Source organism: Falco rusticolus, chromosome 10 (genome assembly GCF_015220075.1).
Source record: "Falco rusticolus isolate bFalRus1 chromosome 10, bFalRus1.pri, whole genome shotgun sequence".
In the NCBI taxonomy this organism is placed as follows: domain Eukaryota; kingdom Metazoa; phylum Chordata; class Aves; order Falconiformes; family Falconidae; genus Falco; species Falco rusticolus.
In genome coordinates this window covers 1,294,538-1,320,025 of record NC_051196.1, presented here as the reverse complement: position 1 = coordinate 1,320,025, position 25,488 = coordinate 1,294,538, and the positions used below count along the sequence as shown (strand labels likewise).

General features: G+C 48.7%; 3 protein-coding genes across 6 annotated transcripts in view; 2 read left to right on the top strand and 1 right to left on the bottom strand.

Annotated features, from left to right (window-relative positions):
• Positions 1-5,036, top strand: part of CD81 (CD81 molecule) — a 34,589-nt gene extending 29,553 nt beyond the window's left edge. The window contains exons 6-8 of the mRNA XM_037401995.1: positions 321-419; positions 743-832; positions 1,528-5,036. Coding sequence (XP_037257892.1) covers positions 321-419; positions 743-832; positions 1,528-1,590 — 252 coding nt within the window. The 3' untranslated portion in view covers positions 1,591-5,036. The remainder of the gene's footprint in view (positions 1-320; positions 420-742; positions 833-1,527) is intronic.
• A 6,519-nt stretch (positions 5,037-11,555) lies between these two features.
• Positions 11,556-16,299, top strand: TSSC4 (tumor suppressing subtransferable candidate 4). Of its 4 annotated transcripts, none has more exons than XM_037402787.1 (4): positions 11,556-11,682; positions 12,168-12,294; positions 13,145-13,217; positions 14,264-16,299. In XM_037402787.1, the coding sequence occupies exon 4, from the start codon at positions 14,352-14,354 to the stop codon at positions 15,363-15,365; it is 1,014 nt and encodes a 337-aa protein (XP_037258684.1). In that variant the 5' UTR covers positions 11,556-11,682; positions 12,168-12,294; positions 13,145-13,217; positions 14,264-14,351; the 3' UTR covers positions 15,366-16,299. The 4 variants fall into 4 exon arrangements, with proteins under 4 accessions (XP_037258684.1, XP_037258685.1, XP_037258682.1 ...); XM_037402788.1 differs by having other exon boundaries at positions 11,590-11,745; XM_037402785.1 differs by having other exon boundaries at positions 11,590-11,822.
• A 1,556-nt stretch (positions 16,300-17,855) lies between these two features.
• TRPM5 (transient receptor potential cation channel subfamily M member 5) overlaps positions 17,856-25,488 on the bottom strand; it is a 39,685-nt gene continuing 32,052 nt past the window's right edge. Inside the window, exons 19-24 of the mRNA XM_037402784.1 lie at positions 24,609-24,777; positions 23,770-23,948; positions 22,331-22,463; positions 20,232-20,304; positions 19,059-19,149; positions 17,856-18,195 (exon numbers count right to left, since the gene is read on the bottom strand). Coding sequence (XP_037258681.1) covers positions 18,095-18,195; positions 19,059-19,149; positions 20,232-20,304; positions 22,331-22,463; positions 23,770-23,948; positions 24,609-24,777 — 746 coding nt within the window. The 3' untranslated portion in view covers positions 17,856-18,094. The remainder of the gene's footprint in view (positions 18,196-19,058; positions 19,150-20,231; positions 20,305-22,330; positions 22,464-23,769; positions 23,949-24,608; positions 24,778-25,488) is intronic.

Here is a 25,488-nt window from a genome sequence, read left to right as displayed (position 1 = left end):
TTTAGGAACTAATCCCGATAACTCCTCTGCTCAGCAGGAAACAAAATCTCTGGGGAGAGTTGTGTTCACTGTCCTCCAGGATACCAATGCCAGACCTGTCTGGGACTATTGTAGGAAGTAGCTGCATTGCATGGAAAGAAAAAAAATTAATTTGGAGATTTATATCCGCCCTCCCTTGTTTCCCCCTACAAGATGGTCTTAGGTGGCTTCAAGGATGTTTAACGGTGGGGAGAGCATTGCGTGAGTGTTTGCAGTCTGCTAATGCTGGGGGGTTTGGGGTTTGTTTGGGGGTTTTTTTCTTTCTCTCTCTCTCCATGTAGCTGGACTGCTGTGGTCCTGACAATGTAGTAGCAGCTGTCACTCCTGTTTGGAGAGATGACCTCTGCCCGAAGAAGGACATCCTGAAAAGCCTTATTGAGGTAGGCACAGCTGCGCGTTGCTCAGCACAGCTTCTGCGAGGAAACTCAGCTGCCAGGGAAACTTGGGGATTTATTGGGAATTAGGTAAAGGGTGGAGATTTCATTTATTTGTGGGTGGCGTAGAGAGCTGTCAGAGGTTCCTGTCAGTTCGTCCTTTGCTGTTCCCGCTTGAGGGGGCTGGCAGGTGTGGAGGGGTGAAATCTGGTGGGAGGTCTAGAGCCAGGACCCATGGATGTGAGCAGGACCAGGGACCTGCCTTTCTGGTTGCTGGGGATGGGTGACGGGAAAGCACCCTCTCTGACCAGCATGCTTCTCTGCTTCAGTCCTCAAGCTGCCACAAAAAAATTGATGAGCTGTTCTCTGGGAAGCTGTACCTGATTGGTATCGCTGCCATCGTGGTTGCCGTGATCATGGTAAGTGTGACTGCGTGGTGTCCTGCTGTTGGGGGATGTGGACAAGCCGCCTTGGGGTGCCCTGGTCCTGTTCTGGCTGGGCTGGATCCATCCCTCTCCAGATGCTTCTGCAGCTTGGCGCGCAGCACCAGCCCTCTGTACCCCAGCTGCTCTGGGACATGGCAAGACCAGGGGCTTCATCATCCCTCCAGGGGATTGGGACGTCAGGGCAGGCGCCCGGGGAGCGCAGTAAAGCAGGAGCATCTGCAACGCCATCCAGAAGGGCAGAGCACCATCAGCCTTCCTGGCTGCCTCCAACACCACGCGTTTCTCGGGCTGCTGTATTTTGTCACTGGGGTCTGCAGTGGGAAGGGATTTGCTTTCTTTGCCACGGTGGGTTTGCTCCCCAGTGAGCGGTGGGTGGCGTGGGCTGGTAGCCTAGCGCCTGCCCAAAGGCTGGGCTGTAATGCTAGAGGGATTCTGAGCATTTGCTGCAGCTTGCAACAGTACCACCACTGCTGTCCTCGAGAGAGGGGGGGAACATCATCTTATCTCGAACTGGCCATCTCCTAATGAAAACAGCAGCAAAGACACAGCGTCTCTGCCCTTATCTCTGGCATGACAGTGTTTATGTGGAGTGGGGGACCTTGGGAGAGGGGGGAGCTCCTGCATCATACTGGCAGGTGCCTCACTGGTGCCCTTGTGTCTCCCAACAGATCTTCGAAATGATCCTGAGCATGGTGCTGTGCTGTGGCATAAGGAACAGCTCCGTCTACTGAGCCGTGAGAACTGGGGGAGGGGAAGGGGGGAGCAGGGCAGACGGCGCTAGAGGGGACCCCAAGTGCCACCAAGTGACCAGGAGACATTTCAACAAAAGACAAAAAAAACTATGTATATAAATACTTCCAGTATTACCATCCAGTACTTATCATTTTTATTTTTAAGTACTTTTTTTTTTAAAAATAAATAAAACTTTCCCGTATCCTTGTGGCTGAGTTAGTTACACATCAGTTTTGTGTGATGGGGAAAGCTGCCATAGCAGCAGATCGAGTCCTTCCTCCCACTTCCACAGCCCCCGTAACTCAGAAATAACGCTGGTGGAAGATGTGCAGAGGAGAAGGCTGCAGCCTGTTACCGGAAAACTTTGCCTTGGTTTTTACTCTCTTATTGAACACCAACTTTTTTTTTTATATATGTAATTGGATGCTGAAGCAGAATTTAGCATTTTTGTTCATTTGTACTTATCTTTTCCTACCATCACCCTGACTCCCTGGCGTTTCCAAGCTGTCTGTAGGGAAGCCTGGCTGACTGCCCAAAACCTGGGAGAGAGGGAGAGGAGAGGAAGCAGCCCCGTCACCTGGGTGCAAGTGTCCTGGAGGAAATGCAGGCGCATTGTTCCTCTCCGACCTGTTTGTATTGTAGGTCAGTCCTCTAACAGAAGTCACGCTTAATTTTTTTTACTTTCTGAAGAGTCGGAATGTTTTTGGCTTTTTGTTTTTTGTGGGGTTTTTCTTGGGGCTATAACTTCATAAACTGGCTCATTTCCATTGATTCATTATGTTGAAGGAACAGTGGCTGGGGGTGAATTTTAGTCCCAATTTTTCAAATATAACAAACTGAATATTGTCGCTTTCTAACTTCCTTCAATGTTCCTTTATAGACATATGGTTTTGGGAAAGTCTAGTTCAGAACTAAGTTTCCGCTGTTAAGCTAATGCTTGCATACAAATGATACTAGAAAAATGAAGAAAACATTTTTTTTCTAAAGAAAAAAAAAAAAGTCTTTAACCTTAGAAATCCTGCATTTATGTACTGCAGGATGATGCTTGGGGGGTGCCCAGCCATATGCATACACATTTAAAATGTCATCTTAGCATCACTCTCTTGTTCAGTGAAGCTTTCGTTACTTACAGCATATTGTCGCACACTGTAACATTGCTGGGAAATTTTCATAACCTGATTTTGGGAAAAAAAAAAAAAAGTTTATTTTTAAGACCTTCCACTTCCAGTTACATCAATGGCAGGAGATCAGCTTATCAAAGCCAGGGAATTCAGGATTTTAGATCGCACTAGTTAAAACGCTTTCTTGTGACCTGGTAAGCTTTGATTGCCAGTTTGATGTATGTGGCTTCTGTTGTATGCCACGCCATTACCATGTAGATAGAGGGAGAGAGTGACCCAGGAGCTATGTAATAAAATCAGAGCGTCTCTAAAAAGATTATATGTATAGTTCTATAGATATATATTTTTAAGCAAAGCCTTTTCCTTAGCAGTAGGGGCACTTGAGCTGGGAATGATAGTATCTCTCAGCTCTTTGCCACCTCGAAACAGGTAAGGGGAGGAGTTGAAACCAGTGATCATCTTCCCCACTTCAGGAATACTTCTGTTTCTTCAAGTATTTCGCTCTCCCCCTTTGTTGCAGTGAAGAGCTTCAGATCAGATCAGGAGGGAGACCCGCAATCATTTTAAACTACTACCTTGTCCACTGCATGTGGCTGCCGTGGCCTTTGCCGCTGCTGGATAGGAAATTCCTGCACTGGGGCAAACTGATCCGTTTGGAGGCTTTTCTCCCCTTCCCCTCCCCCTGCTTTCCTCTTCCTGCCTTTTAGTATATAGGGCCTTTTAAAAAGTATATAGGTAAATATATATATATCAAGTTGTGCTGGGTAAGAGGAGGAAGTGCTTCAACAGAACTTCGGATTGAGGGGTTGGACAGGGAAGGATTCAGCCTTAGAAATAGCCTTAAAGCAACACTGCCCTGAATGTCCACGTTGTGCACTTCGAGAATGAGGTGAGGTTTTGCAGTAGGTAACCCCTTCCCGGGCTCCCCAGCATAGCTCCTTCAGGTCATCTACTCTGGTGTGTGGCTATATGTATATGCATCAACCAAGCATGTTTGTTTACATATATGTGCATCGGGATTGTTAGCATACAGAATGGATGTGTAACTTGCTGCCTTTTTTGTTGACTGTTGATAAATGTGTATAAATATGCCGTTAAGCATTTCAGTTCTGTTTTCTTTCCTTATACCGTATTTTTGATACTGTTCAGTATTCAGTTGATGCTGTGTATGTAGCTGGAGCTCTGTTTGAAGACGGACTGGGTACGGACTGGGTCTCGATGCAGGTCAGGTGTGCCCATGGGCAGTGTAGCTTTAGGGGCCTGGGTTGTCCCAGGCGGCAGCACTGGGGAGAAAGTGGTACTTGGAGTCTGAGAGCTGTGGGAGGAGGAAGGGCAGGGTGTGTGCTCAGACCGTGTCCCACACAGGCTGCACTTGCTCTTCGGTTCGTTTCAGAGGTGGCTTGTACCTGTGAGCAGCTCCTGAGGCAGCTCCCTGGGCCACCTCCTGTCCCTGTGGCTGCTGCGGGAAAGGTGCTGCGGGAGGGTAACAGCCAGCGGCCAGGAAGGTCGTGGGAGGGGGCGGATGGAGTTTTGCAGAGGGGGTAATGTTTCCTGCAGAGTTACTCACTGAGGGGCCCCATGTTCCGTGGAGTGGTCATCAGCTGTAGCAGGATGCTCAGTCCTGGGAGAAGCGGGACAGAGAGGAACTGTCATGCTCAAGAACAACGAAGTAGCTGAGAAACCCTCACAGAAAAAAGCCACCCGCTTGGGTCTCCTCCAGCCTGGTGTCCTGTGAGGCTGGGCCTGATTTAAACTGAACTAGAGAGGGAGCTGTGAAGGGCTGAGGGGACTCGCCCTGTTGCAAGCACCAAGATCCAAAAGTGACAGTGCTGTTCCGCCAGCTGGTTGGTCCCAAAGCTGGCTGAGGTGAAGGGGGAAAAAAACCCACTTAGGCAGAACCCCTGCCCTGCCGCAGACCTTCTCCTGCACACCTGCACATTCGTGTGTGCAGCATGGGGCTCTGTCCTGCTCCTCTCCACACCCCCAAAAATCAAACTTGAGGATGAAATTGTGGGCTATAAACACAGCCCCCTCCCTCTCCAGGGAAGCATCCTCCTGGAGCTAGTGACAGCTGAGAAAGCGGCTGTGAGCTGAAGCGAGGAGGAGGAGGAGGAGAGGCTGGCGGGGAGGAGGAGAGTCAGTTGTAGAGGTCTGAGTTCAAAGACCACATCAAAAGGTCAAACAGAGCCGCTGACAGCTTAACTGAATGCTTGGGATTTTTTCATAGTGAAGCATGCCACAAAGCAGTGTGTTTAACTTCTTTCTGCCTTTTTTTTAAAAGAAATGAAACAAAAATCAATTTAATAAACATTTCTCATAGTGTGCATAGTGTGATGAACTGCTGCAGTTTTACAGCCCGTTAACCTTGACACCAGGATGCTTTGTGAACCGGGCATGGGTTTTTCCAGCCTCTGGGAGGGGGGCCTGTGGGCAGGCTGGAGACGCATCCAGAATGGTGCTGAGGGAAGGCAAAAAGGTTGCTTGCCGGCAGCAGCGGCTGCTGCTGCAGCTGTCCCCTGCCTCAAGGGAAGGGGGGTACAGCTGTAGGGGAGCCAATGTGGATTGCGAGATAGGGTGACTGTGCTGAAATTTAGGGGGGCTGCGATGGCAGCACTGCACAAGCTCGAGGGGCTTCACCTGAAGTGACTGAAAATGGCCCAAAACGCCCCATGCTGCCACCCGGCCAGGAGTCGCTCAGATTTTTGTGGATGATCTGGTAGTGCCGCCGCCGCCGCCGCTGCCTGCCCCTCCGCACCGTCTGGGGAAGCCTGGCTGAGAGCGAGCAGGGAGGCCAAGTGCTGTGATCCCACAGCTGCCAGCCTGTCTGCCCTGCCGTGAACTCGCTGTGGCTGAAGCGGGACTGTCCTGTGGTGGCCACCAGCCATCGCCATCCCGGTATGGAGCGGGGGGATGCTGGGCCGGGGAGAGCGCTGCCACAGGGCAAGGCAAGCCCTGCTCCCGGCGGCTGTGCCCTGCTACCAGACCGTGCCCATCTGTTGTTCTTTCACTTGTTTATCTGAATGTTAATGGAGTCTGACATAATGACTTCTGGAAAGAAAAAAAGTTATATTTAAAAACAATAAAAAAAAACCAAAAAACAAAGCAAACCCCCTTGTTAGTGGCTTTTTAATGATGTGTTGTCAGCTCTTGTTTCTTTCCATTGCCTACAGATTTCTGCCACGTCTTCCAAGGGAACAGGCTTGTCTCATTCCTGTATTCAAGCAAAATTTGGGCTGCAGGGAACACAGTCCTTAGCTGACCCTCGAGGTGGTTTCCCATGAATGTGATGCTCTTTGCTTTATGCCTTCAAACATGTGGATTGTGGTGCTGTGTTGTTGCTCCAGATGGGGATGAAATTATTCCTGCCTCTGGAGCTAGGATTAAGCTGATGCGAGTCACTGTCGGAGACAGGCTGGCGTCGTTCAACAGGGGGAGAAAGGATAGTGGAAACACTGGCAAAGCCCAGCGCGTTTGGCACCCAGGGCGCGTGCCTCGGGGGCTCAGCCTGGGAGCGCAGCTGGGATCTAAACGCAGTGCCCCCCCCACCCCCCCCTTTGCACCTCAGGTCTGAGCGCTAACACTGATGTGCTGGAAGCAGGAGTTGTATGTGATGCTCGAGTGATCCACTGGGAGAGGACTGGGCAAATCGGGCCCCGATCAAGGTCCCTGAAGCGAAGGGGTCCTGCCCCGTGGGAGCAGGGGCAGCAGAAACCACTGTGGGGGGGAGGGGTGGGTGCAGCGCTTCCAGCCCGCTTGTTCTCACGTCGCACCAACACCCCTGGCTTACGCTTCTCTTAAATCATTTTTCTCCAGGGGTCTGAAGGACTTGGAAAGTCACTGGAGATGTTACTGTGGACTTCCAATTCCAGAAGTACAACTGTGGAATTTATTAATTATTTTTTTTTGTGAAACAAGAATTTTCACAACATAAAAATACAGACGTGCATTTTCATAAGCTAGACCAAGCTGGGATTTTTTCCAGTGGAATTCTTTTCCTCCTGCCTCCCAAACTGTTTTTTAAAAAAAACCCTCTAGACTGTTTCAAACGAGAAGTTTTGGAGGTATTTTGTGCTGTGGCGAGCTCTGTTTTGTAAGCCTCTCTGGACTGTGTGTTGTAAGTAGCAATGTGCCTGTTTCCTACTAAGACAGCTGTGGCCGACGTGTAAATTGCCTACGTCCACTCCCTGCTAAGAGGTTGTGTAAGCTTTAATCAAGACTCGCGGTGTTCCCACAGGAGGGGAAGGCCCAGCCAGCTCCCCCGTGCAGGAGCCGGCTATGGCAGAGGTTTCTGTGGAGGAAGGCAGCCTCGCCGCTGGACCCTGGCCGTGCCCTCCCGCTGCCTGCCAGCTCGCCGCGCCAGGCCCAGCCACGAGGGATGTGGCAGACAGTGGCTGTGCTCACATTCCCGCTCCGAAGTGCCCCGTGCTGGGCATGGCAGCATGGCCCCTCCAGCTAGGGAGAGGAGGAGGGCGTTTCAGCTCCAGGGCAAGCTGCTGAGGCGGTAAATTTCAGCAACCTCACTTACTGGCAGGGCCACGGCAGGGCTGGGAAGCTGTGCCGAGAGGAGGCGATGGCAGTCCAGCCCCCAGCGAGGGAACATCTGCCACCGGCGGGTGCACAGGCTGGAAGCCCCCGGTGCGGTGGGTACTGCAGCCCTGGCTGCCCCTCGCAGTTTCAGCCCGGGGAGCGCCCGATGGCTGCACGGGGCAGAACCTGAGCAGGAGGGTGCAGAAGCGCAGTTCCCGTGCGAGCGCTTCAGCTGAGCTCTGGCGGCTCGTCTGGCGCAGGCGGCCTGGCACTGTCGCTTCGGAGCCCAGGGGCCTGCAGCAAACAGAAAATGGCTCCAGCTGCTCAACCTGCCACAGAACGGGAACCCGCGAGGTGTTCACACTCGCAGACACATCAGAGGGTATGCAAACTTTGCAGCCAGGCATGCTAGCATGGACCGCCTGACAGTTCCCACTGGGTTTAGACGACCTAGCTCAAGTGCCAGTGCTTGCCAATAACATTTCTAATAAACATTTAATCACATTTTTTCCTTTTTTTTAAAAAGGTGGGTTTTGGCCCTGCTTTGCTAGGGAATTCCCTCATGTTAGAGCACAGCTTTGCTGTGTGCCGAAGCAGTGTTGGTGTTAGGCCAGGCGAGACAGTGTGCACACAGGACCCTGCCTGCTGGCTGTGAGTAAACTGCTAGGACTTCCTCCAGCAAGGGTTGGTGGTGGTAAATGTGAGGCCCTGTGTCAGCTACAAAGTTGTGTTGCTTAGTGAAGCTCCTACAGGTCGTGTTCTAATAAGAGGTCTGGGGAGTTTCAGGGTTTTGTGGTTTTCGGGGTTTTTCCTAGTGCTAACGTCAAGGCCCTCAGCTGGTTCCAATAACCTCTTTCAGCCCTTCACTACTGCTGTTAGTATCAGGCCAATGATAGGAAACAAAAAAAAAAACAAAAAAAAAAACAAAAAAAAAGAGAAGCAAGAATCAGAAGGGTTTTTTTTAAGTGCAAATATTCAGTAGCCAAATTGAAATGAACAGAGACCTGCACTGGTTTTGTTTCTCTCTAAAGTTTCAAATAATTGCAGTGAGTATTAATTTTTGCTCTTAAATTACTTCAGCGGCCTCCCACACATGCAGCATCTCTAACAGAAAAGGGGTTGCAGGTTCTCCCCGCAGGTCCTCTCCAGGCCGGCAATAACATTGACACTGTGAAGAATCCAGTCAGTGGGGACCTTCGTAGCCCACCTGCATTAGAACTCATTCCACAGCAGCTAATGTTATGTGGGGGAATGTAACCTTAGGGGGGAAAAGCACCAACGTGGGTAAACAGCACAGGAGTAAATCAAACCTCCGTGCGGGTGAGCCAGGACCAAATGAAAGTGCGAAGTAGAACAGGTAAGCGAAGCTTGGTGTGGAGCAGGGGCAGCGAGCGACAAGCACTGAATCCTGGAAATCCATCCCCCGGGGAATTGCCAGGCCATTTGTAGGCTTGCTTTCCTGCAAATGGGAGAGGGAAACTCGGACTGTTTCCTTCAGCCTGTACCTGCTCCGGCTCAGTGTGCCTGCCCTCTCCTAGCAGAGAAGGGTGCAGAGGTCACTGGTGTGCTTTTGCTTTTTGCCTGCAGGAGAATACTCCTTTCCTCCTCACCTCCCCTGTGGAGCTCAAGCATCAGCTGCATGTGGCCGTACCAGACATTTCCATGCTCCTGGGTGCAGGAGATGGTGAAAATGTATCTGATTGCTCTGTCTGGCGTGCAGGATCTGGCCAGCCGCTAGGGAATCGCCTGCCACCTTCCCATAGCCGCGAGGAGAGTGGCCAGTGGTCCCTGCCAGGCGCCTAGCCCAGGCTCTGAGCGCAGCAGCAGCTTGCCGGTGAGCAATGGAAACACCTACTGGATGGGGGCCAAACGGCAGATTTATTTGTAAGAAAGGAGCACGAGGCGCCCAGTAACGGGGCTGAGACTGGTGTGAATCTGCACACACCACCCCCGCGTGCGGGGATGTGCTGGCTTCCTGCAGGCGAAGGAGCCGGCTCCTCGGGGCCTGCGCACCAGACGCGGCCCGCTCGCTTGGATGATGTCCCCGTGCTGCAGCTCAGATCCGCCTTCCAGCCCCCGCCCCTCTTCCAGCCACCTTAGTTCATGCTGGCGAGAGGAAAACACTTTACCATCTGTTCGTCTTCAGAGTCTGACTCATAATTTTCATTTCAGCTGTCGCCAAGCAATAGCGAAAATCCCAACACGCCAGCGTATCCACCGCTGCAAACTTGTCTTGTCCTCAGCCACCAGGGACAAAGCAGCTCACCCCCAGTTCTCCGCAGCGTGCAGTACTGAAGCTTCTGCAAAAAGGCAGGAAGGAGGAAAAGGGTGCAGTCAGCTTCTGAAGGTGACCTTGGGCGTCAATGTACATGGCCTCCAGGCAAAACCCGAGAACTTGTAGCCTCTGGGGGTGGAGGAATGGGGCTTGTCCCTGAAGGCACACACATCTGCAGGTGATGGAGGTAGCAGAGGTGGCGTTGCCCTCTGCCCCTCTGAGCCCCTCATCTAGCAACTGAACCAGGGTTCACAACAAAACAGAGCCGTTGTTCGCACCGGTCCATGGTGTACCCTGCTTGTCTCCAGCCTTACAAAAACGGGACATGCCTCCGCTTAGTCCACAGCCTTTTCTTGCCTGCTCCTTACTACCCTCAGGGGCTTGCTCGTGGTGTGTCCCCAAGTTGCACAGCACTGGTAACTTCACCTGTGGTTTACTCCTGGCTCCCTTTGCCTGTTTACTACCCTCCTCCTCTCTTCCTGCTCGCCTACCAGCAGACTTGTGCTTTCTTTTCTTCCTCCCTCCAGCTGGGAACCCATTTGAATGCCTGTGTCTGTCCTACCATATGTGTATACATTAAAAAACCAAGGATCACCAAATAGGGAAACACCTCTAGAGCTTTTGTTTCAAAAGTACAGCATGACTCCAGCTAGACTGAAGACACTTTGCGCTAACCTCATCATTGCTATCAAATGTATGCCGAACACAGCCCTTGTCTCATAAATTACTGTAGTTAGTAACACTCCAGCAGGCAAAAGGATGTGTTTAAAAACTGGCAATGCAAATGAAGTGGCTGCAGTTTATATTACGAGTGACTCACAGTGAGGCCCTGCTTGAACGGGTGAAGTCTCCTTGGCTGCAGCCCTACCTCTAGCACACCCACCGGCAAAGCAGCCTGCAGCGCAGCAGGGGCAGGATGCTGTGGGGTGTAAAATAAAGAGCCGCTAAAACCAGATGAAGCAGGGCTACACGGTAATTTCTTCTTTTGTTGCAACAGGGTGGCGTAGATGAGCTTTGCTCATACTCCAGGCCTACAGCAAATCCCTCAGAAGAGGTACAGGCACAACCTTTAGAGGCTCAGTGCATTTGCAGGCGTTAATTTAATTTAAGGATGAAGCCCCAGGGCTAGGCAAGGCAGAAAGCGCTGGAGCCAGGGAACCGTGGAGCCGGGCCCGGCAGGGCCACACGCTGGCACAGCCACCAGCACAGCCAACCTTTTTTCCTTAACATAAGGTAAACAAGTTAAATATCGAAGCCACTGGGGAACTGTATTTCCACCGAAAATTTAAACATTTTGCTGAAGGAAGGGGTGGGGTGGGGGGAATCGGGCGTCTTTGGCCAACACCAATAAAACATTTTCAGAGTTCTACTTCTCAATGCACACGCAAAAAAATCTTCTTCTGGGACAGAAGATGGAACCTTTTTTTTTTTTTTTTTTTTGATGGGTAGTGGTTTTGTGCCCCAAGCGACTTGGGGTTTTGTGGTTGGAAAATAGATACATTAAAAAAAGGAAAAAAGCAAAAAAAACCCCCAGACACTTCCTGCGAGGCTTTCACTGGGGCCAACCCCTGCTTTTCTGATGAGAAAATAAAGCTCTGCCTGACGTGGTTTTTCCGGGCTGCTCAAGGCGGCAGCGCCGTGCCGGCCCCCCACGGCACGGGGCAGCCCGAGGCGCTGCCCGCCGGCCTCAGGCACCGCGGCGGGGCGGCGCTGCCGCCCCCGGCCCCGCACGCTCCGCGGGCTGCGAGCCCCGACCCGGCCCGCACAGGCGGCCGCGCCGGCGCCTCCCCGGCCCCTCACAGGCTGCAAAATGGCGGCCGCCGCGGGGCGCGGGGCGCAGGGACAGCCCGGGCCAGCAGGGCTCCCGCACGCCCCGGCTCGCAGCACGTCCCCTGCCGGGGGGAGCGGCGGCGGCGGCGGCAGCTGCGGGCTGGAGGAGAGGGGCCGGCTGGGGCGGGGCGGGCCGTGAGGGGCGGGGCGGGGCGGGGCGGGGCGGGGCGGGCCGTGAGGGGAGAGGCGGGGCGGGGCGGACACCCCGCGCTTCCCGCCCTTTCCGCGCCGTTTTGCCTGCTGGGAGCGGCCGGCTGGGACTCGGTGTCCCGGCGTGCCCCGCGGCGGGAAGCGCGGGCGGCCGCTGCGAGCAGGCGCTGGGCCCGCGCCGTCCCGGGGTACGGGCCGCTTCCCTGCCGCGTCCCCGCCGGTTCGCGCTGTGGGCTCTGGGACGGCGGCAGGTTGGCGGCCTCCCGGGGCGGCGCCGAGCGGGAGCGGCGGTGGGGTGGCCCCAGGCGCCCCCGTGTCGAGGAGGAAGGTGTGGGGCCAGCGGAGGGTGGCAGCCCCCGGGGGCGCAGAGGCCTGCGGGGGGATGTATCCGGCGGGGTCCCGGCCCGGGGAAGGGAGCTGGGCCCCGGGCGGCCATGCAAGGCGGCCGGGACGTTGGGCGAGGCCGTGGGCTCCGTGGCTTCCCCCTCCCCGGGGCGGGAGCCCGCCGGCGCTGCGAGCCCGTGCCCCGGGGCTGCGGCCCTCCCTGGCGCTGGCCGGCCTGAGGCGTCCCCAGGCACCGCGCCGGTGTTGGCAGGCCTTGCTGTAGGGCTGTCTGTGGCGAGTTGCTCGTGGGCTTGGGCCGGCATGACTGGGGCCTCTGTTTTCCTCACAGGCCGCACGAAGACGCGCAGAGTGTATTTGAGTAAGACCAGGATGGAAAAGTCCAATGGGGACCTGCCCATCCAGAGAGACGCCATCCTGTCTGAGCTGTGCTGCGAGCACGTCACCCGAACGCACTTGTGAGTCTGGGGCGCTGTAACGGCACTGTGTTTGGCTGCTAATGCTGTCAAGGCTAAAATACCTCTTCCTTAGGAGCAAAATGTTTCCTTTCTGTGTTACAGCCCTCAGATGAGGTACCCTGGTTCACAGCCCGTGATGCAAGCTTACGGGGCCATCTGAAAGCTTTTAGTCAGTTATGTGCTTCAGTGTATCTTTTGGGTTGCAGTCATTACTTTTTACGTGTTACAAAACTAAGAAGAATGTGTGGTTTTCAGATGATGATTTCCCATTTAGGGGTTACACTGGGGGCAGTTTTCAGAAGCAGTCAGCAGACACCTGTCAAAGACAGTTTACATGGAGTACAGCCCTCTGTTGAATTCCTCAGATGTTTCCTTTACATTTTAGTGCCTTGTGAAGATCTGTCTCCTAACTGTGAATATGACCTTTCTTTGAAAACAACTCTGTGGTATCTATATAGGGCCTTGGTAATTAGGAGCACTTAGTGTTTGCAGTGCATAACTATTATTTTTATATTTTCTTAGCTGCATTTAATACTGTTCATTTGGTAATGGTTTACTGCACATGCAAGTTACAGTTTCGATGTTTTTAAACCTCTCTTCTGTTCTGCGGAATAGGGTTGGCGGTGTGAATGTGGAGTCTGAGTAAACAAGGTAGTGCGTGCCTTACTGGGCTGCGTCTTGTTCTTTTGCCAGAAATCCAGCAGTATCTGCAGGCTTGTAGATCAGCATGAGTCTGCGTCAGATTTAGAACTGTTCTGCAGCTTTGGATGATTCAGGGGGAAGGAATTATTTTTAAAACTCACTTTAAAACTGCATTTCCAGTATCATGATGGAAATGTTTGTTTTCTAGGGTGGAAGTGCAGAGATCTTTGGTGGCTTTAACTGACCCTCAGGAGGGAGAGCTGACTCAGTCTCAGGAGAAAGTGAGTGACTAACAGACTTTCCATGTCTGTTTACTGCATCGTTTCAGAAGAACCTATAATTAGATAGTTGAGCTTATTCTAAGAATACATTAGAACTGTTTCTGTAATTCATGTTCTGGTGAGTTGAACTGCAGTGCGTGTTTGCCAAGACTTGTTTTGATTGCCTAGCAAGTGTGATTGCCAGCCGCCTTGTTTCTGCAAGGTTCCTTTGAGCAGGTGACAGAGCAAGTCAGGTATTGCAGCTGCTGCTGGAAGCCAGGCCTCAAATCGTGCTGCCTTTTTACTAACTGAAGGGCTGGCTTGCACAGACCATTCGTTGCATCCTCCTCTTGTTTCTATGCACAAGCATGGCACGTGTGATTAGTCTTTTTAATCTGGTGGGATTGATTTCTTGAGCTGGATTGTCTTATTATTCTAGGAATCTAGTAGTGACGTGAGAGCTTAAACCCAAGGGAGGAGTGGAGCTTTAAATTGTGTCACTTTAAAGGAATCCTGAAACTGTAGCCCCGATATTTTTGTGGCTTCTCTGCTGCTGATCTCAGTCATAGCGTCCTTTGTAACGGGTAGAACATGATGATTATTGCAACAGGAGGTACAGTGGCTCACACAGTAAAGGATCGCAATGGCCAAAAGAAAGTGCAAGAGATTAGGATGTGCTTTTGTGGATTTATACAGCATAAACGAGAGGTGTCATTTGGGGAGGTTGTTGCTGCCTCTTGGAAGATGTGTAAGACAGTTATGGGGTGTTCAGATTTGCTCAGAAACTTTGTGCCCATCTTTTAGTAGTTGGACCTGCTGTAACCTTAATGAAATTTGGTATGTGGCGCAGTTTTTAATTACCTCATATTCTTGTATTGAGTCTTGTGTAAGTCTTTAATGTTAATGTGCATTTGTTTTTTAAATCATGTTTTTGTTTGAAGCTAAATCGCTCAGGAATCCCTGAAGTACAGCTGCCTGTTATATTGCAGTAGTAATTATTTTGCTGGCATAGCCTCATACTTGGTCCTTATTTTACAGTTGAATTTTTATGCTCCTTTGTATTCTAGGCACTGAACTCACTGGGCATTTGGCAAACCGTATTTGCAGCTGCCCCTGGGCCTGCACCAAAGGCCCCAGCGAAGTGACAGCTTGACGATGGCAGATCAGGATGCAGGCGAGCCCTTTCGGGGGTTGGTGGCTGGTGGTGCCACGGACTATGAAGGCACTCTGCCCTCAGACACAGCGTCGCTCAGCGATTCAGATTCCGATGATTTGGGGTTAGCGGATGAAGCGGAAGTTGATACGATATCACCTGAGGAGCCATCTGTAGATGATGGGGATTACAGATCCAGGGAGACTCCCGACTCTCTGCACAGCAGTCGCAGATCTCCTGTCCAGCCCTTCCATCTGAGGGGCATGAGTTCTACGTTCTCTCTCCGTAGCCAGAGCATTTTTGATTGTCTGGAAGAGGCAGCCAAGTTGTCTGTGCCCTCGATGCCTGAAGATAACATTGTTGATGGGAGGTTTAAGCGTCCCTTGCCTCCCAGCACAGCCTCAGGTAACGTGGTTCCACAAAGCCTGGGAAAGCAGGCCAAAGCTGTGCAGGCTCCCAGAGCCTCTCCTGCCGTGCCTGACTACGTGGCACACCCAGAGCGCTGGACCAAATACAGCCTGGATGGTGTTTCAGAGTCTAGTGACCAGGCTAACCAGGCCGTGGCCATGGAATTTCTAGAGGATTTGAAGAAAAGAGGGGAGAAACAAGATGGCTATACCCCGTACTTCAACCAGGACCCTTCCAGCTGTGGGGCTGGGAGGATTGTCTTCACCAAACCAGCAAAAAGGGGCGTTGATGGACTGGAAAAGAAAACATCCGCAGGGGAGGATCCTAGAAAACACATGAAAACAGATCTGCAAGGAAAATGTCTGAAGAAGACTGATGACTTGAGGGAGGACAAGATAGAGCTGGGGCACCTGGGTGGTGGGAGTGGAAAGGTGACAGAGGAGGAGGAGTGTGTGATGCCAGGGGACCTCAGTACAGAAGGTGCAAGGTTTGGTGGTGCAGATGAAGAGCCATCGGTGGAAACGGTTGGATTCCATTGCAGTAAGAAGAAGAATAGGAAAAATTTCCGGCCTAAAGTAGACGGTGAAGGGGAGGAGGAGGAGTCCTGAAGGATGTAGCACATTGGAGACATCCAAGGACTTGTATTGCCTTTGGATGTATTTTGGTTTTTTCCTCTGAATTTTTTTCTGGTCTGGAAACCCTGTGATAGCTTTTTGTCTCATGGTTTGCATCGTAGCCGCCAAGAACACCTTCCATTGTTGGATAAAACACACTCCAGGCTTCTTTGGGAGACATCTGAGCACGGGATAGCTGCATCCTCGCAGGAGAGCACGAGGTGTGCTTTGTTTGCTGCAGCGGCTGCCTGGGGCTTGCTGTGCTGCTGAAGTGGCCAAGGAAGAAGTGAAAGCTAAAAGGCTGCAAGGCATCCTGTTAACCCCGGTGTCTAGAGCTGTTCCCAAATCCTGTAGAGCCTTTGAACAAAGGTGACGAGCTCATTAAGTAGAGATTTTTTAAGCAATGAAAATAAAGCCTAGTCTGCCACTAGATGTGACTTCTTCTGGCCCCGTCCCGGGCAGGAAAACCTTTGCTTTTTAGTACATCACTCTCTCTTACCATCGAGGGTGCAAGAACAACAGCGCCCAGCTGTGATCTGGAGGGCCCAAGTAGGAATGGGCAAACCCAGTATTATTTTTAAACGTTGGATTAATATTTACCTTATTTAGCATCACACAATAAGGATTTTAAACCCCTTCCTGCGGAGGGGTACAACTGTGGATGCATCCTGGTGGGGACACGCTCAGGGTGGCTTCAGTGGCATCTCACCATGTTGGGTGTTGGTCAGAACTTGCAACAGCTTCTGCTGTGAAGTTGGGCAGCAGCTCTGCCTCAGGCGGGCGATTCTTGGCCTGCACACCCGTATGTGTGCCGGCAGTGCTGCTCCCGTGCTGGCTGCGTGCGGGTGTGCTGGGAGTGCGGGGCTTATGCTGCCGCTGGGTACTTTTTGTACTTTGGGATTCAATAAACTTGCAGTTGTAGCTTGATTTCTTCATCTGAGCCGTGTGATGAATGCAGCTGTGGGAGTTTTAACAAACAATCAGTTGATTTGATTTGAGAATTGTCTTGAAGGTCTTGTGGAAAGCTACTCTGAGCTTACCATTGGGTAACTTCTCCCTTGAGTCTTACATTTTAGAATCTAAACCTGGTGTGTTTAAGATGTTAGATCATTTAAATATATATATATATAAAATCACCTCATGGGATGCATCACATTGTAATGAATGTCAAATATAATAGGTTTTCACACAGAACATTAATAAATTTTAGAAATAAGGTTGGAAAATTCAATTCTTTGAAAGGTTATATGATTTGAAATTCAAATTAGTGCAGGTCAGTTTGGACTGACGTTTTTTTGCCAGTGTTCCAAATTAACCAGCCCCGACAGAGTATTTATAACAGTGTAGTGGAATGTTGCTGCTTCAGTTGGTGACCTCTGCCGCTCCGAGGGCGGTGGCTTCCCCTGGAGGGGGGTCGGCATCTCCCGGTAACTGGCTGGTGGGGCCCAACCCTTGGGGCATTCCTGTGCAAACAGACGCATCATTTGGCAGCACAAGGAGAGAACGGTGTGAAACGAGTAACGCTGCTCCGGCTCTCCATGTTCACCCTTGGATTTTCAAAGCGGAGTGTGTTTTGTTAGGGGTGTACAGTTTGATGCACGTTGATTCACCAGCTCCCTGCTAAATGCTGCAGTCGTTCCAGTGCCTGTGAGTGGGACACAACAATTTCAAACGGATAGATTTAGGTTTCCTGCAGATAATTAACGTGTTGATTGCAGTTAAAATAGTAGCTGTTTTGGAGTAGAGGCTGGTGCGGAGAGCAGGGCGTGCCGCTTGTAGGGTGTGTGTTACAGCCGAACAAAAAGTGTGGCTGGGTACAAACTGGGAGGTTTTACAACTGCTGCCGGCCGGGGGTGAAGGGTGCTCCTGCCCTGGCAATGGGGCTGCAGGCCTGGGGCACAGCTGAATAAACTGGACAAATGCCTCATTTATGAAGGCATCATAACAAAATTAATATCTACTAGTAAGAGACTCACTTTGGAAGGGTTTTTTATCAGAGCTGAGGTTTTATTTTTTTTCTGCTTCTGGTAACAAGTGACAGTCAGTCGAAATTCCTAGGGAATTTCTTGCCAAACGTTCTTGCTCTAAAGTCTCTTTAAGTGATTTCTTTCCCCCCTGGCCTTTGGGAGAGAAAAGTAAAGTGAAACCAGAAGCGCGCCTGGGTGCCAGTGGGTGTCTGAGCCCTGGAGAGGGAGCGCCAGCAAAGGAGTGGTGAGTGCAGTCGGGGGGGCTGCAAGAATCCCACAGCTGTCAGGGTTAGGGCAGCCCCGCAGCCCGAGCCCTTTCCTCTGGGAACTTCCTGGTTTTCCTTTCCCAGCAGCTGGGAAGCAGGCGCGTGCTTGCCCGGCCAAGGGGGCAGCCGGCTGCGGTGGGTAAGCGATGGCCCCTCCAAAGGGACTGTCCCTTGTGCAGCCACGTGTGGGACTCGACAGGGGTGACAGCGGGTTGGGGGTGTCGGGGTGTGGAGGGTGGATCGTATTTAGCAAATAAGGTGGTAAAATTATCCTGGAGGAGAAAGTTTTTAGTGTGATTTGTGGAATGGAGTTTCAGAGAAAGGGCCAAGGGTGCAGGAGCAGGAGGGAAGCCCAAGAAACCCTCAGGAGCGTCGGACATTGGCAGTGCTGGGTGTGAGGCCTGCGAGAGCTGGGCCGGGCCTCTGTGAGCTGAGGGTTTTACTTCTACAGCAGGACGACAGGTCTAATCAGAAGAAATTAGAATAACATTTAATTATCAATGTATGTGATGTCAGCCTCAGACTCCTCTGCGCGCTCTTCTCTGTCGCTCCTTTCTGGCAAAGGCACTTCTGTGCTGGCATTCGTCACACCTAATGGGGCTGCAAAAGGCACATGATTATTTATCGAAGCCTTAGGGCAAGGGGCACACGATAGTAATTGCTTAAGAAACTTTAAAATGTTGAAAAAATGTGCTTTATATGCTTCTAACAGAATTAAGTCAAGTTTGAGGTTAGTTTGAGTCTGAGTGACTTGAGGTCTTGCCATGCCACAGCTTGGCTGAGTGTCCAGCTCCTGCTTTTCCCCAGGCAGTGTGTGTGTGTTCAGCTCCGGGCGTCTGGAGGGCTTTTGGCGCAATAGATGGGTAGATGTTGAAACAGATTGTTGAGAAGAATATCCGGAATCTTTACTGTGCTGGATATCCTGCAGTGCCTGAGGAATGGCCTGTTCTTGTCTCTAATGTTCTAAACTCTGGACAGGGGAGCCCCGGGTTACAGGGCAAGATCCTTAGCTGACAGAAGCAGTTGCAGCTCTGAAGGCAAACGAGCTGTGTTAATTAAAACCAAGTAGGAGTCTTGCTCCGTTTTATTTTTAATGATCACTGTTATCCATATTAAATGTTTTGCTAATACTTTGGTAGTCTCGCTCGTCAACTCCAGAAACCCCCAAGATGATTCTCTCAAGAAACCCTGTGGCCGATGGATCCTTATTTACACGCTGAAGGTCAGGTGGGCTCATTCTGACCCACACTAAGCACCAGTCCTTTCCCCAAAGCTTTTACATATATTGTGCAAAAAGGTAATTTTTTCACTCTGAAGCACTCCTTGCTTATATTGACGTTATCGCCAGCTACCTCCTGCTGTGGTGATTCTCCACTCTCCCCCTCACCCCTTGCATTTTTTTTAACTGTTCAGCTGTATTAATTAGCTTTTCCATGATTGTTTTCAATACTTACTTGTGTAGTTTGGAGCTGGGTGGTTGCACAGGAGGTTGGTTTTGGTTAAAGCCTCAGCCATCGAGGAGATAACAGCTGTACAGTAGCAAATCTACAAAATAGGTAGGGATTTCTACATCAGCAATTTTAGTGTTCCATCCGTTCTTAAATTTGCAAGAAAGATAATTGAGGCAGCAGACTAAAGCAGCATCATAGATACCACATATTCTTTTTTTTTTTTTTTTTTTTTTTTTTTTTAAAAAAACAGTTGAACTGCCTTGGAAGAAGATTTGCACTAAATACCTTCCCTTTTTTTGTGAGTATATTGCGTTATCTCAAGCTGGCAGAAACTTATCAAAGCATTTCCGGTGTGTTCCTGTGGGATTTGTGTTTGGTGTCAACATTGTTCACTGAATAGCATGATTTTTTTCAGGAAACCATAAAATGGATAAGAAAGGGGAGGGAAACTGCAATGGAAGTGTTAAGATAAGAAACTTTCAGTGAGGCCAAAATTACACTGGAGGGTTCTAGGGACAAAGAAAACAGTAACAGTTGTGCTGTGTGGCACATGGTAATGCCGAGCATTTTCAGACTTTTAAAAAAGTGTTTATATTTCAGGGGTTTGTCATCAAAAGCTCAGGACAGGGTTTTCTTCTATTATGTGTTTCACATTTGTATGTTAGACACTTCCCTTTGAGACACTGGTATCTGGTATCTAAGAAAATTAGAAAACCTGATATCCAAGAAGATTAGTCTCGGTCAGATCAGACAGAATATGGGTATTTTCCAAGTGGGCAGCTTTAAATAAAGAAAATGTTGGGAGAAGGAGAGGATGGAGGGGGGAAGATGAAGAAGCATTTCATTCCAGACGCATCCTTCATGAAGAGAACGAGCACTTCTCAAGCAGACTAGCAGAAAGCAAGAAATGCTGTATGCCCCTTTCTACCGGGGCCAGAAATGTTTCTTGACATATATATATATATTTATATCTATCTATCTATCTATCTATCTATCTATCTATCTATCTATCTATCTATATCTCACCAGAGAGAAAACCAAGGGAAGTGAAACCATAATACTGATCCATTTCTCCTTCCCTTTAGCCCTAATCAGGGTCTGCCAACCCACCATTAAATGAGAGAAACATGGTGAAATCCTACAGCTGATATGAGCACCTATAAAACTACTACCTACCTGCACTTCCAGAACTTTAAACCGCTTTTCTTGTTCTTTCAATCCACTGAAATATTTAGACAAACTGTCCACTCTGTGGAGACAAAGCAGACATGCTGAGGGAGAAGGCAAGGCCTCAGAAGAAATCCTAAAGCGTGGACCCCATGTGACTTACTGGAACCAGTACAAACCCTTGCTGGCAGTTCTGTGCTGCTGCAGCATCCCAGAGCCCCCTACACATTTTGTCCTTTTGAGGTGTTTCTGCGAGTTTTTAGCGAGCAAAGCGGCATTTTGGGAACGCTCAGGCACCTGCTGCCCAGGGACTCCAGCTCAGACAGATTACAGCGGCTGTCCAGCTCCTGGTGAGGACTGCTTGGCCCAGCTGCTGTGGGAATCAAGGAGGGCAGGAAGGGGCCGGAGGTCCGGCTCTGTGCCTCCGGCCACTCGTGTCCCACCTGTACCAGGTGTGAACCGATCCTGGTGCGAGAACTGAGGCCACAAGATTTTGCATCAACACGGGGGAGGTGAGCCACTTACAATTTATATGAGGTTTCATTTTCAGAAACTGTCTTGACATTCAAATCCCTTTTTCCACGCAGCCCAAAGGGACTATGTAGAGATCTTCCATATAGTGCCTCCAAACTGTCCACATGCTTTTTGTGTCCTTCACCTCTTCTTATTCCTCCCCACAAGCTTCTCAAATCCCTCTCTGCTTTGTCCTAACTACTGTTTCAAAATTTCCCTCTAACAGGTTACATTCCATTTGGGTGAAAAAGCTGCTGCTGGGTGGGTCTAATGTGTTTGGGGATTGGTGCAGTGCAAAGTTCAAAGCATCACTTTCGGCGGGTTTCACAGAATTTCAGATGCGCGCTGCTACCCCCTGGCAGCAAAGGCAGAAAGCCAGAGGTTTCGCGGTGTTCATCGGAACCTTTCCCAGTCTCTTTCCGACTCTGCTAAACCCGAAATACTGTGAAGCCCGACTGGGTCTTACATTTCTGCTCCAAGCGGTAACTACATCTACAACGCACGAACGAATATAATTGTGCCCTTTGTCTGGAAGCAATTAGGCAGATATTTATCGGTTCATCTCAACAATTGAGCTCTCATTCCTTAGGTTTGTCAGTGATCTGCTTATGAGAATAAAGTTTAAACCAACATAGTAATTCACATTATGATGAATTAAAGAGTTTATGTAGATTAGAGGGAGAAGAGTGTTTTCCAAGAACACGCTCAAGTACACCGTGCCTGTCTCCGGCTTCTCCAGCTCTTCCATGCATTAGACAGAGACAGGTTTGTTTTGAAAGCAGCACCGGAGGAAAACAGACAGCACAAGAACATCTCCCTGGAACTTTTTTACTATGGTCACTTCCGCAGGCGCTGTGCCGGTTTGAAGTCGGTTTCATCATAACAGGAAACAGCTGAAACAGGTGTTAAAAGCTTCTTTAAGGAGTGCCTCGCTGTCTGGCTTCCAGTGTTGCCCCCCATGTGTCTGTTTTCCCTGCATATAACTACTTTGTGTCTCTCTTAAAGGAGTAAACCTCTGCATAATAATAATTTAGGACTACTTTCTTTAGACTACTAAAGCGATTTAAGTGATATTCCTAGCAGGGAGATATTTTGAGAACTGTTTAAATGGAGACTCTTAATTAAATTTAGAGCAAATATCATTAATTTCTTGTGGCAAACTGTAGTGTTGTGCCATAAAGCTGTAAATAGTTGGTTTTCTGCGTCTGTGGGCTGGGGGTAATTCAAGATGTCTTAAACTTCCATTCAGAAGCCTGTGACTTATTCCTACAAGGAATGGAAGTACGTGCACTGCAGTAGAGCGAAGGAACTCTTCTGTTCTTCCACCGTTTCTTCACAACTATGATTTTCATTGAGCTTGGCTGCAGGTTCGGCTGGTGCCTGCAGGTCTGTGATTGTGCATACTTTGAGTGCCAAAACCTCTTCCAATATTGTAGTGGTGCTGGCTTCTCACATTTTGTCACAGACTGCATATTTCCTAATAGGCACTCTAGTTGGACTCTGCATATGAGAAGTTTTACAAGCACCTGAAAGTTTTATCTCCTTCAAAGCTGAAGACTTGCAAGGTACACTTATTGTGGGTCAGAATAACATACTTATTAGATGTGGCCTTCAGCCGTTCTTCGTTGCTTTCTTTCCTTTCTTGTTCAAGGTTTACAAGATAATTTTCTTTTTGCACCAGCTCCCACGTTATGATTTTTTGATCTAAGCCAACTGGAAGATCTCTTTCTACAGGGAAAAAAAAATTAAGAATTATATTTTACTTCCTTTTCTCTTACACTAGTAATGGAAGGCTGCTGTGCTAAAGAAAAATGCAGGCCCTTTGCCTCTGTAGGACTGTCATGTTGTGAAAATGCAATGTAAAGTAAGTATTTCCTACTTTTTTTTTCTTGTGGTGGAAGGCAATAGAGGTTTTTGCAGTCGGATGTGACTCCTGAATTTTCTAAAGAACAGCATGGACCGATTTCTGTGGTTCCATTTAAACTCACTTACAACCTTACTGGACTTCTGGCATACTTCAGCGCCAAAGCATTTAATGAGCAGAGATTTATGTTCAGATGTGCTTTATCATCTAAGCTTCTTTATTGGAACAATTATAAATAGGAAGGACAAGATGTGAATAAATCCCTCCACTTCTAAGCATAAGGCCTGCTGTTGTTGTCAAGGGCCCAAGCCAACAACAGACATCAATTTCACAGATCTTGAATGTAACTACTAGTTTTATGTCTTCCTGAAGATGGATGAGGGCACACTTGCTGCGTGCTCCAGCCACTACTGAATCTATAACCTCAGCAGTCGGTACTTGCTTTCTTGGAGGAAAAGAAGAATTTTTATTCTTAGGTTTTTTTAAAGAACCCACAGCAGTGCACTTTGATAGCCACAAGGAGCGTGTCTGAAAGGGAGCTTAGTCAAAGGGCTTGGAATTGGTCTGCTCTGGCAACAGTTCTGCTCCAAAGCCCATTATCAGCCTGCGCAGGCTGACAGGCTTATTATCAGACACAAACTAGATGGGCCAAGTCTGCCATTACTATAGAAAGCCCCCAAATGCCTTCTGTAATTATCTGAACTTAATCAGCCTTTTCAATTATAACTTCTAAGGGATCACCATTTTTCTAAGTGTGTATGCTCTCTCTCCCTACGTCTGTGTATTGGGAAATTCCACTGATCCTAGCAGATTTTTAGACTTTGTGTATGTTTTTAGAGTTCTTTGTACTTAATAATTATTAAAATTTGGGAATAAATGAAATAACTATTCATGAAACCTATCCATTGTTATCTCTGCAGAAATCAAATCCCTTTAACCCATTTTATATCAACACCTTTGTTGCAATAACTGTGGTGCATAAATAAATGCATTGTGGGAAATCGTTTATAGTACACATTATAAGCCTAATTTTTCATTTGTACTCTCCTGGCACTCTGTTAAAAATAAACTGTGACTCTTGGCTTAAGGCAATCTTAATTGCTCTTCTGTTCGGCATGTCCTAGGAGAGCATCAGGGTCTTCAGTTGCTAGATTTTTGTTAACAACTCACCCAGATGTTCTTTTTTATGTTCCATTTTGTTGAAGATTCTTCTGAGAACCAGAGTGAGGTGGTTAATAATGATAAATGGTGGTGCCAAGGCCGGCCGGCCATGATATTCAACAATCAGGTTGTAGCGCTGCATTTTCCAGAAGATGTCTGTATTGCCCTGAACAACTTGAAAAGTGTAACTGTAATTGGGGAGGGGAGAAAAAACAGTATGTAACTATTTTTACTGCAACAAGCTAAAGCTTGTTACTACAAAACTTAGTCCTACGTTTACTTTAAAAAAAGAACAGCAAGCTCAGCAAGTAGCGTTAATTTAATCTAAAGTTTGTGCAAATACTTGGATATTAAAATAATCGCAGTTGCAGTCTTACAAATATTTTAAAATACATTAGGCTTGTGGATTTTTTTCATTCAGGCAAGGTCAACAAACGTGCCACATCAGTTCCTCACCCAAATGAATCGTTATTAGCCGTGCTGACATCAAGCACTTCTGCTGTGTGCAGATCATTCACGGTCAAGTCTGCCAAGTTTACAGCTGCTTTGCATTGCAGACTCGTGCCGCAGCACAGCCAGGGATCCAGACCCTTCTACGAAGGTTTAATTGAATTTTTAGCAGTAAAATAGGCTTCTTTTCCTCTTGTCTTTAATGTGGCTACAGTAAGGATAATGAGAACTTAAGAACTTTGTGATCACAGAAGCCTACCTATAGGACCCTGAATAAAATTCATTAGTTAAATTGCTAGTGCATTCCAAAGTGAAGGGCCAACAGCAATGTAGTAAATATGGGCGTTCAGTTAAACCTTTGCCGTCTCTGTCTTGACACTTACTGAAATCACTCTTACCTGAACATAGCAATCAGGAGATTCATAAGGAGAACATTTGTGACTAGTAGGAAGATGACCAACAGAAGTATGACAAGCCAGTTGGCATAGCTATTAGGACACGATGGAGAGTTCTCCTGCAGAATCTGAAGTGGATTAAACGTACAGTTCTTGGGATACATTCGTGATGCTGCAAGGGAAGATAGAGAAATAATAGTTTTGACAAATCCTACTGCCACGTGTATTTCTTAGAGGGAAGACAAAAGCTTTGCATTTTGGTGAGCAAAATCTGACATCTCTGACTTTCAACAAAAAAATGGCAAGAATTACAAATTGTTCCTGAGGTTTGAAGAAATGTATTTCATAGCTATTTCAATACAAATAAAAATTGAATTAATAACTCTAAACATGGGGGTTTTTTTTAAGAACGATGTCCTTTATGACATGGATGGATACATATATTTAGTACCTTTACTATTAAGATACAAATCAAGGACAATGGTTATACTGATTATTAAAAGGAGATTTAATCTTGGCTGCATATAAACAGCAGCGTAATTTTGTTCTGAATATTTTGCAGTCATTAAAAGCTTAAACCCAATATTGTGGCAGTACTTATGTGCTCTTGTTTACTACTAGCAGGACTGAAAATATGAGACTCTCCTAACCCTAGAAGGACAGTTCTTTGACTGCTTGAGCTACTAAGCTAATTCTTGTAGTTGAAAGATTGTTTATGTGAACTAATATCCAATGTCTTTAATTTTGTGAAAACGAAATCGTCACATACATGAAGAGACATTGCTTTAATGTGCAAGAGGTTTGCAACCCTGGGACAATACAGACCCCAGAACTTGGCTGCTCATTCAGTGGCAAGATGCTGTCCCAGCTGGCTTTTTAGTAC

Excerpts from the sequence above, each read along its gene's own strand:
- TSSC4 (XM_037402787.1), top strand. The coding sequence starts at position 14,352 with ATGGCAGATCAGGATGCAGGCGAGCCCTTTCGGGGGTTGGTGGCTGGT.